This window comes from Salarias fasciatus, chromosome 4, assembly GCF_902148845.1.
Source record: "Salarias fasciatus chromosome 4, fSalaFa1.1, whole genome shotgun sequence".
Classification (NCBI taxonomy): Eukaryota; Metazoa; Chordata; class Actinopteri; order Blenniiformes; family Blenniidae; genus Salarias; species Salarias fasciatus.
In genome coordinates this window covers 12,631,364-12,642,525 of record NC_043748.1, presented here as the reverse complement: position 1 = coordinate 12,642,525, position 11,162 = coordinate 12,631,364, and the positions used below count along the sequence as shown (strand labels likewise).

The following is an 11,162-nucleotide window of genomic DNA, read 5'->3' as shown; positions in this document are numbered from 1 at the left end:
ATACTTGTAAGTGAAACTGCAATCACCCCCCTTTTTTCCCCTCCTCCAAAAACCCTGTCTTGGTAGCTATTGGTTTCAGTTCAGGAATTTCAACACATGCCCCAGCAGACCACAACTGACAAAGCTCCGTCAGTCTTATGAAATGACTGTAGGGTGTAGGTGCTGTCTTCACACACGCAACCACACAGCCGGGAGGGCTTAAAGGGAACGTGCAGTGGAGATAGGAACTGGCAAATGTCAGTGTTTCTTGCAACAACTGGTCCCAGGATGATTCACATTTCCTTCTTCGGCTGCTACGGGAAGTGCAGGATTTGGGTTACGAGGTTCAAACGCGTATCAAATCCAAGGGTCAAGTGTTTGTGTGGTATTAAGTTAATCTCATTCTGTTTGTTCACACTTGTGCTTGGTTGCAGATACAAAATCTTACTTTCTGTGCAGTTCATGCAGGAAACTAGACGATCTCAAATGTTCGCATGACTTTTTATTTCCACTGCTAAGTATGCCAACAGCTTACGGTGTCAGGTAAATAAAATCTGCAAAATTACAGACAGGATCTATGTAAACGCGGGTAAATGTGTAACAGAGAGATACCATGTATCTGAATGGAATGAACAGCAATAAACTTGTCTAGAATCATGTGGGCTGCAGGTTTATTGTGTGCAAATAGTAGTGACAACAAAGTCTAAGTTCAGCCTGTATGACGCACAATGAATGCGAGGGTGTTTCTGCACATGCACAAGCATGCGTGCAGTTAGATGACAAACATTTACTGTAAACACATTGCTGCATCACATACCTGCATCTGCTCTGCTCGGTGATGGCTCCCTTTCCAGGAGCGGCCCTCGTCTGCAGTGGGACTGCCAGATCTCTGGAAAACAATCAGCCCACATTGATGCAGAAAAAAAAAAAAAAATCAATGTGCTTGTGAGAAAACATACAAATCTCCCCAGTTTCACATGCATGGCTGTTTTTAAAGCAGGTGGATGGTATGTGGAGTATTGGGTTAAGCATTAACGTGTCAGGCAGGTGAGAACCACAAAGCTGCACTGAAATAGATTATACTGTTCAGAGAGGAACGGTGCTTAATGCAGTGTGTGCAAACCATTGTAGGGATTTAACTTAGTGCTGCCGCTCAGCTCACGAAAACTAAGAGAGGTCCCTGGTAATTATATTCCCACATCGGATGAACTTTCCATGAAACTCCAAAAATGTTACTCTAGCAAACTAATTAATACAAAACAGACATGTATTGATTTGGTGTTTATTTCAAACATGCATAAAAAAGAAAAAGAAAAGGAAATGCCTCTCTGAGATTTCATAATTGACTATTTGCTTACAGAAAATTATTACGGTGGCATGTCATTTATTTTAAACAGCTGAGTACTGAGGTGTTTTCCACACTTGTGAAAGACGTTGATTACATCTCACCAAAGAATTTTTTCACAGACATTTCTGCCTGCAGCAATTTGAATGAGTTAGGAGTTTAAAGAGTATCATTTCAAGTGGTTTTCAATTGTAGCAATGGGTATCAATTGACATTAGCACAGACATGTCAAAAATTCTTATTTAGATTTTGTGCACAGAAGAAGATCACTTAACAAAAACCTGTCTAAATGGTCTAACTGAGACCTGAAATGGGTATCTCAAACCAAAAGTGTAAGCTATTTCGTCAAAAAAAAACATACCGTTATGTGCCTTTCCAACTGGACCTGTGTGAGTTTTGTTAGTGGATGTATGACAGTATACCAGAAGCTCAAGCTGAGAAGAAGGGGAATCATATAAGTAATTTAAGTATTTTTAAATAGTGTATTTTGATTGTGAATATTTATTCCATTGAGCCCTGTGAGGAAGCTGGAAGCCTTCTCTCACTAATCAGGTGTATTCTGCTACCCACATTCTATTATGTACATTTTCATTTAGTTTCTGTCTTCACACATTTATTTAGTTGTTCATTTGGGTTTATACATTGCATTTCTTTTACAGATGGTTTTGTGTTAACTGAAGATTGGATCCTTATTTAGTTTTCACATCCATTTGTTTGTGTTGACTTCTCACCAGTTCTCTTTCTTTGAGGTGATTGGCTGGGGCACTGGCATGGAGGCGCGCCCATGTGAGTGCAGGCCAGCTGCACATCACCCTGATTGGACTGACCCAAGTGGAGCCCAAGAGAGGGGAGGTTTCACTTGGGGGATCTGCAATGTATGATTTTAAGGGAACTTAAATGTATTACTTAAGATGGAGAGGACAGGACTATTTGTTGTTGTAGAGAGTGAATGTTGAATGATGTAAATAGAATACTTAATTGTAAATACCACGAATCCAGTAACTGATGTAATTGGGCACAGCCCTCTGCATTTTGGTGGGGTGGTTTAGTCCCGGGGTATTTAAGGGGTTTGCACACACACACACGGAGGTCGCCTGTTGTTTGTGGAGGGGAGATGCTGCCACTGTGTCCTGGTGTAAAGAATAAATGGGAGAGCTCTGCAAGACTCCGGGCTGTTCATTTCTTGTTCTTGGACGTGCTGGCCATCCTGGGCCCATAAGAGCCATCACTACAGCTGAAAATCTTACAAGCCCATCTTGCTATTGCCTCCAAAAATGCTTCAGCAGCCTACCTGTAATGAGGTGGAGGAGTGAGCTCGAGAAAGATACCCGCTGCCAGAGTAGTGCCATTCTCTCTCAGTGTCTCCTGCATCTTCCCACTCTCTGGAGGGATGCTTGCTCAAGGAGTGGCTGAAATAGCACAACAGTGTGTCAGATCCAAATTAAAGAATAATCTTAAATCCACAAAGTCTTCGGTAAATTAATTGGTAATCTTTTCTTGATCACATGTTTTATCTGGTAATATTTAAGTTCAGTTCATAACCGTCCATTTATGAGTCTAACCTGGCAGGTTTAAAGAGCTCTTGTCTCCGGACAGGCTGCTGGTTCTGTGGGCGTCCTGCGTTGCTCGGGCCCTCCCTCTGATGGATCCTTTTCACCTTTGGCAGGTCAGCCATCATGGCGTACTCCTCCCGACTCCGCCCTGTGGATCCTACTGAGATTTGGCCCGACTCAGAGGATTCCATGGAGCTCTGTGAGGAGGTGAACTTCTGAATTTGAATCTGAGGTGAAGGAGAGGGGCTCCGTACACGATGGAACGGCCTCCTGTCATAATGGTTTTGCCTTCCGGCCTCTGGTTTGATACTGCCAGGACTCCTTGGTCTTTCTAAAGAGGCAAAAGCTGTCCTGGACCTGTTTGTGGTCTGTCTAGAAGGTGAAGCAGCACGTGATAATGAGGAGCTGCGGGGGGAGTAAGCTGACTCCCGCGATGAGTGTGGGGAGCTACCAGAGCTAGACTTTGTGACGGTTTGTGTGTTTTTTCTCCGAAAGCTAGAGCTGGAGTCTCCATTCATGGCACTTTTGAGGACTGAGTATCCCGGTGGTTCACTGTTGCCTCTCCTGGAGGGAGAACAGTTACGACTGGTTTGAATCTTACTGTTCAAGGAACTGGAAGTTTCTGACTTCCGTAGCAAACGATGGTCAGAAGAGTCATTTGTTTTTCGTGAAGGCAATGAGCTGTAGCTGTCATGACATCTGGCAGAGCTGCTAAATTCAGATTTGCGTAGCAGAGACTGGGAAGGAGCTTCATAGTTTCTCCTTGAGGGGGATGAATTCCTACTCTCATGACTTCGGTCCTGCAATGAACCACTTGCGTTTGTTTTCCTGAGTTGGTACTGACTGTGCGTATCATATCCTTTTCGTCCAGGAGAGGAAGATCGGCTCCCTCTTCCTCGAACGCCACCAGCATTGCTTGATTCAGTCTTGCGGAGTATTGATTGACTTGAAGTGTCATGATCTCGTCTTGGTGGTGACATATTGGAAACTTCATGCTCTTCATCGTCCAATCCATTTCTAGTTGATTGGCTACGCAGAAGAGCCTGGCTTTCAATATCGTAGCCTTCTCTTATTGGGGAACCACAGCGTCCATGGTGACCTCGCCCATTTAGTGACGTTACTGATTCAGATTTACGAAGGACAGACTGACCTGATGAGCTGTAATTTCTCCTTGTCGGTGAAGGGCTATGGCTGTCTCGAAGACTGACCGAAGTCCTTCTCGATGGCGAGGACGCACGACTGTTGGATGTATAGCCACGTGACACACTATTAGTAGTTTCAGTTTTCCGAAGAGCCATTTGACCGGAGGAGTTGTAGCCTTTTCTCGAAGGAGAGGAGCTTCTGCTGTCACCCCGTCCATTTAAAGAGCTGTTCACCTCTGTTTTTCTTAAGGCACCTCTAAAGTCTGAAACAGTGCTGGACTGAGACTTGACTGAACTAGCGAACGATTTGAAGTTTCTAGGTAAAGTGCCTGACTCAACACGTTGTCCACGTGAGCTTTGCACGGACCCTCTGGACCCCGGAACCATTTTTTGTGACCAGCTGCCTCCATCAAAGTTATGCCTGCTGAGAGAAGTACTGGACTCACTGCGTCTGAATGGTAAGTTTGTGCGTGAGGGGGACGACGAGCGGGACTGCACAGCTGAGCCTTGCCTTGAAGGATCATAGCGTCCTAATTGAGGATGGGAGGAAATGGGAGAAGGACTTCCCCGACTGTATGAGCTGCCAAAAGTTTTTCGACCGCTTGATGCCAGTGACTCTGCTATCTTAAAAGGAGTAGGACTTGGAGAACGAGGTCCGACTTGTGCCTCAACCTCAACTGCAATTTCATAAGGATCAGGAGGTGGAATCTCCAAGAAGAGCTCATCATTTTGAAGCTCAGGTATCAGTCTTTCAGATGCTACACCGAGGTTAGGGTTTCTGAAGGGCACTGTGTCTTTGGGCTCAATGCCTCTGTGGTTGAAGATGGGATGGCCTCTCTCAAAATGGCGATAAGGAGTAGGTGGGCTGTTATCTCGGAGTGAGCGGGAACCTGTGGCCCTCCCTAGAGAGAAGTAGCCGCTTTCCCGCTTCTCCCTCTCGTCTTTCAACCCTAAAAGAAAAGCAGGATCTTGAGAAGAGGATCGTCACAGAGAGGAAACGAGATGCACACATCAAAGTTCAACTACCAGAGGTTTCTTCACACAAACCGTGCTATATTGTATTACTGATAATCGTTCTTGGACACCTCAGCTGCTGACAGCAAATAGCATTGCCAGGTAAAGAACACCTCTGCCTGTAACTGGATATAGATTGGTCAAGTGCAGTAAGTCATAGGTTTACTGAACACTCAGTCTGATACTGCACACAATATTTAGACCTACATGTGTCTACATAGGCTCTCTACATCTACATTCAGTCTGCTTTTTCAAGCATTTCCAGGTATTTGGCATCTTATTCCACTCTCACCAATCCACCTGACCAGTAGAGAAATGAGCAAAAGGATATGTTAGGATATTTTGAGAGCACCTGAGCGTCTCCCGAAGCTATCTCTGCTCGGAGCTTCGTCCATCCAGGCACGTGGGTTTGGCCGGTGAGGTGGAGGGTCAAGCCGGGTCATGCTGGGTTTGTGTGAATGCCACCGGATTGGCCGATATTCCTCCTCTGCACTTACGGAGCCACTGAACTCTTGGTCGTCACTCTGGTTGAGACAGCTGAGTTGAACAGGTGATGAGAAAAGAATGTCAAGGGCGAAGTGGGAAAAGTGAGGGATTTAATTGAGGAAGAGAGAAGTCACTCATACCATGTAAATTCTTGGGAATAGAGCATAAGCAATGATACTATTCATCATAATATGGCCATTTTTTTCTAGCTCTGCTTATAAGTTTGTATCAGAATCCCAGATTCTTACCTGTCTGTGCTGTCGTCGTCGTCACCGTCACAGATATAAAGTGCACAGTCGGGGCTCAGGATGCACAAAGGGGTTTCCTCGTAAACCCGACGGCCTCCATTGACGTCACAGTAGCTGCTCACCACGGACAACCCGTCAGAGTCCTCCTGATAGGGCGACCAAGACAAAGACTGGCCAATCACAGAGTGGCAGCAGACTCCATCTTCCTCCAATCCTCAAACCAAGAGGCTCTCGTGTCAATCTAAGCTGTGGTCAACAATTCTGAACAAAAAAACTCCAGCTAAATGCCAAGAACACTGACAGAAAAGCAACTTTTAAAACTGAATAAATAAACACAAGGTTTACTGTAAAGTCTGAACACATAGAAAATGTAGCTCTCGCTGTATGGCTCTATCCATGAGAGCAGACAGTCCGGTGAATAGCGTCTGTCCCCTTAGTCCTCTCTGACAGACGCTCACATGTTCAGTCTGTTCTTCGATTAGGGTTACACCTCCGTAACTCGACCTGACTCGTGGCTTTCCTCATTAATATTTCATTCCTTTTTTTCTTGCCATAAGCTTTCCTCTTGAAATGTCTTAAAACAGGAAATTACACATCTTGTTCTGTGTAATTTCCAAAAGCTGGTACACATTTCCATTATATCAAGAAAAGGTAGGTGCTCTCGGAGTTTCACTAATGCAATTGTGAATGTTAGGGTTAGGGTTAGGCTGCTGAACGTACTGGTATAAATATGTTTCTGGAAGCAGGTCGAACAGGAAGCAGCAGTAGATGTGAAGGATTTAATGCAGCAAACATAGCCACCCTTTTCTGTACATCACACTTGAGTGTAATGTTACACGTGATTCCCGAGCAAGGAGTTGAGTGATCCAGCGTCGTTAATTTATAATAGGAGCCACCGTTGCCACCCTGCTTCATGTCGTCTCCTCTCAGTCTCATTCTGACCTTTTCTTCTTTTACTCATGAGCAATAGAGTCATACTCGGTCACATCAACTGTAATTGCATGTTATCTACTGATATGGCAAAGTGGATTGTGATTTCTTTGCTCATCCATGGATAAGGAGTCCAGCTTGCAGTGTAAAGTGTTATCACAAAAAGCTGAAGTCCTGATCTACAAAGCAGGTAAAACAACTAGAAGAACTTATGTATTCAATAGTCCTTACATTGACCCTCAGTGTTTTGTTGGCCTCACTTGTGACCTCTAATGTTTCTAACTAATCCTGTCTGTCAGTACTCATTGTACCCTTGGTTTGTCATCACCACCTCCCTTCTGACTGCTCTCCTCCCACCCTCTCTCTCTTTCCCTGGCCTCTTTTCTCCCTTTACCTTGCTGCTGGTGTCTCTTTCCTCTGCCTGCGACTGGATTGGCGTCAGCAGCACCCCTTTGCTCGAACCGATCTCGGCCCCAGTCGCAGCTTTCGCCTCGGGTCCAGGCTCCGCCGTGGACTTCTGCTGCACGGCTACCTCAGCACCGTCGCCTGCGCCGGCGTGCAGGTGCCTCTGGCGCAGGCAGTCATGGCAGCGGGAGGGGTCGAAGATGTTTGGCTGGAACTTGGGGCAGATGGGCTCATCGCCGGAGAGGGGCATGACGAGGCCGAAGGGGGAGCTTGGTTACTCATTTCATCCCCGCACAATAAAACTAAGGAAAAATATAGTCAGAATACCTGCCACTCTAAAACACACACTATAATACCAGAGATACATGCACTAGGATTGAAGGTTACAGCAAGTTTAGAGAATACAGTGATCAAACGCTTGGAAAAATTACACAGTCAGGTACAAAATTTAAAACTTTTGTTTCAGATGATTCAGCAGATTCTACATTTTTATTTAACAAGCATCTGTGAACAGACGTGTGTAAATATTAGTCTATTTCATCTCAATGACAAAAAAGTCTTTATAAACTTTGAACCATTCAGACTTTGCACACAATCTCGAAGTTATCCCACTTTTCTTTGGATGGATGAATAGAAGGCTTAAAATATTTTTAAACAGTGAAATCTCTTCCTCAGCGAAGAGAATACATGAAAAGTATGTATCACAATGAGATTGGCTGAGATGCTGCTATAAACACAAAGCAGCTGCTTTCAATTCACATAAAATAAAAGGATGGTAAATTTCATGGTTTAAGTAAGATCTAAAGCAGAACAATTAAACTCAGTGGTTCCTAATGATACTTGAGGGCAATGAAACACAATCCAGTCAACGCTGTCAAACCTCCTCAGAGTTAACACAAACCACAAGGCACACACACACACACTGTAATTTAACAGCTTCTGGGAGCACCAGAGCCTCTAGGAATAAGTAGGCATGGTGTCAATTAGTCTGGGAAGTCTGCAAAATATTCTAGTTTGCCTTTGGTAGAAAAAAAGGTAATGAAAAGTGAGAATTACCTCCTGAGAATGGCTCCGGCTGTCAGCTCCACTCTGAAGATGTCATTAGGAGTTGGAGGATGAGCTGCTCATCAGACTCCCATTATGCACGTGCCTACTCTACCCATCTTCTCTCGCTGTCCTCCCGGGCTGCCAAACCCTCAAATCAATCTGATTGGTTGCTCCAACAATGGGTGAAACTGAAGCATCGGCGCCGGCCATGGCGGCTCTCGGTTGACATGGTGGAGACGACAAGTGAGGACGCGGCCGTGGAACCAACATGGAGCCAGTGGCCTGCCGCTTCCTCGATTGTGGGGTTGTATTAAATATCATGGGCTTTAGAAAGCGAAATGAAACGCTCATGCTAGTGACAGCTGGCCCCTGCTGGCTCAGGTTAACGTAAATAAATAAACACAGGTGGGGTGGGGGTGTTTAACATACATTGAGGCATTTGACTAGACGGCATTCAGCACAATTGCAGCAAATAGACATTCTGAGGAATTCTGAAAGTGGTTGTTCCTGCTTTAGATGTCTCACACAAACACAGGTAACAGTGAGCTGAGGAAACGGAGCTCAGGGTTGGTTTCCTGATGTTCTGTAGAGGATGTTGTCCACAGCATCGGGTTTCCTATCAAACAATAGAGCGCAGAGGGACACAATGCCTCACAGGACACACTTAAAATACGAGAGGATCGATGCAACACCAGGTCATTATTAAACATACGTTTTATTTATTTCAAAATTTAGTTCAACTCTGAAATAAAGCTACATAAAAAACAAAAGATAAAAGACAAAACATTTGACACTTCGGCATCTTCATTTGAACTTCTCATCACAGAGGAGCAGAAATACGAGAAAGTCTTAATTAGCTGAACTGTACGAGAGGTCAAGTCGCTCCCAGCTCGTCCAGTTTCTGCACGCAGTTTCAGTCGTCCTGATGCCGCCTCTTCCCGGTCTGGCGGCGTCTCTGGCGCTTGCTGGTCCTCCCAGCTTTGTTGCTGCTGCTGTCTGTGGCAGCAGGTCTCTTGTCTGTCGCTTGGCCTCGTCCGAATCGGCCTTCCTGCTTCCCTTTCCTCTTCCGCTTGATGGCATAAGTGTTGAGCGCCGTCGAGAGGGAGCGGATCCTGCAGAGGTGGGAAGAGAGGGTTAAAAATATACCAGATAGTGAGAAGGCGCAGGAAGAAGTGGGTGGAGTAAATTTACTACTCCGTTTGTGGAGATTGTCTGATTGCCGCAAAGAGCAACACCATGGTGATATGACACACATGACAAGACACAGATGATGGTTTTTCATCTCTGAATGACATTGTGAAACTGCATGCAAGGTGGCACAAAAAGTGCAAAATCATTTAACTTAATTTTCACGCTCATCTATCATCACGATTTGATGACAGACCTTTTTAAAATAATGGTACTATTATTATTTCTTCATCAAATTAATACATTAAAAAGAATATGAAGCGGTAATAAATTTAATTAATTTAATCGAATAACTTACTTTTTGTTGACGATTGGATTCCCAGCTTTCTTTGGCATTGCTTCCATTTTCTCTTCTTTTCCTTCTTCCTTTTCTTCATCCTCGTTATGCTCATTAGCCTTGAAAGCAATTAATTCCAGTGTTAAATACAAGCATCAACTCTCAGTTATCTTTCAACTTCTTGTTACTCGATTGAATAAAATACTGTGTCATGTTGTGACAATCTTTGTAGGGAATAAGTTGTCAATTCTGTCCAATTTGACATGGAATTATAAATCCCAGAAACAAACAAAACAGGCATTTAACTTCTTGCTCTGCTGATTTGTGTTGATTATATTGCTTTGACAGCTGCTGTGAAGTTATAACAGAATAGTTGTCTTCAAATAATATTCCTACTAGTATGAATAGTTTTTAGGTGAATGTTGTTGGAAGTGATGTCTTCCTTTTATAATTTACCTTTCAAGAGGTAAATTATCAGCCTGAAACGTTTACCTGGTTTGTTGTCAGTCCGAGCCTGTGAGCCCCTGACAGGTCAAGATCACTGATGGTTGTCACGGTAACAGTGTGGTTGGGGTGATCATACTGCACAGACTCTGTGGTGCAGGTTATTGCGTCTTCCAGATCGTCCTCTGCATCCTCTTTATGTGGGCATCAAGAGAGAAAGAAAGGTTCACACACTTTAATTTGAAGCAACTATTATGTGAAAAGTTATTCATCTTTTAAAGGTTTTGCTGCATTAGATGCTGGATGTTCAACAAGAGCTACAGACTCACCCAGAGCTTCTGTCCTCTCCTTCAGCATCTTTATGTACTCCTTGTGCCTCTGCAAAGACACAAATCTCGAATTTAACAACAGCAAATCTTCAAGCTTAAAAACTTCCCTAGCTATGCACTTACTTCTTCTCTGACTCTGATCTGCTCCTCTCTGATTTTCTTTTTAATTTCTGCCACGGCTGCTTTCCTCCTTTCCACTTTTCGTTTGTGGAACCCAGTCAGATAATCTCTGGAAGGTAAACAAGAGGAGAGAATATAAACTGTTGAACATATATGTGTGCAACAGCTCCACATATGATCAGGTTTTCAGTAGGAAGCTAATGCTAGCTAGCCGCTGCTCTCAATAACACGGGACAAACTTACTGTCTGTCTTTGTCGTCAAACGTCACAATCCGTTTATTCTCTCGCTTCTTAGATCCCGGCTTGAATTTAGCTTTTTGGGAACCATTGAAATGTTTTTTTGAGTTTTTCATGGCGAACACGTGAGCTCACTGGAAGAAGAGAAGGGATGTTTGAGCGTGCGCTTCTCTCAAATGCGTCCGATATGCAACACAAAATCCCAGCCTCAACGTTCCGGTGAAAAAAAAAAAAAAAAAAAAAACAGGACGCCGGGTGGCGCTCGAGGAGCTCTCAATAACTGTTCCCCCATCCCCCCAAAATAAATTCTCTTTATTTTCTGCATTAATTAAATTAATCTATTTATTCAAGTTATTTCTTTTCTTGGCCAGAAAGTGAAAAGTAGTTTATTTGCGTTTGTATTTGAATTTTTTTAAAC

General features: G+C 44.0%; 1 protein-coding gene across 1 annotated transcript; it reads right to left on the bottom strand.

Moving 5' to 3' along the window:
• Positions 1-8,845: 8,845 nt before the first annotated feature.
• Positions 8,846-10,909, bottom strand: nol12 (nucleolar protein 12). Its single transcript, XM_030090028.1, has 6 exons — positions 10,751-10,909; positions 10,511-10,616; positions 10,388-10,436; positions 10,107-10,252; positions 9,636-9,733; positions 8,846-9,261 (listed from the first exon to the last, which is right to left on the bottom strand). Exons 1-6 carry the CDS (start codon positions 10,858-10,860, stop codon positions 9,063-9,065), a joined length of 708 nt encoding a protein of 235 aa, XP_029945888.1. The 5' UTR covers positions 10,861-10,909; the 3' UTR covers positions 8,846-9,062.
• Between the last annotated feature and the right edge of the window lie 253 nt (positions 10,910-11,162).

Bases quoted from the DNA above. Each gene is read 5' to 3' on its own strand.
- nol12 (XM_030090028.1), bottom strand. From the start codon at position 10,860: ATGAAAAACTCAAAAAAACATTTCAATGGTTCCCAAAAAGCTAAATTC. The intron at 10,437-10,510 runs GTAAGTGCATAG...GTGTCTTTGCAG, and splicing joins AGATCAGAGTCAGAGAAGAA to AGGCACAAGGAGTACATAAA. The intron at 10,253-10,387 runs GTGAGTCTGTAG...GCCCACATAAAG, and splicing joins GGAGAGGACAGAAGCTCTGG to AGGATGCAGAGGACGATCTG.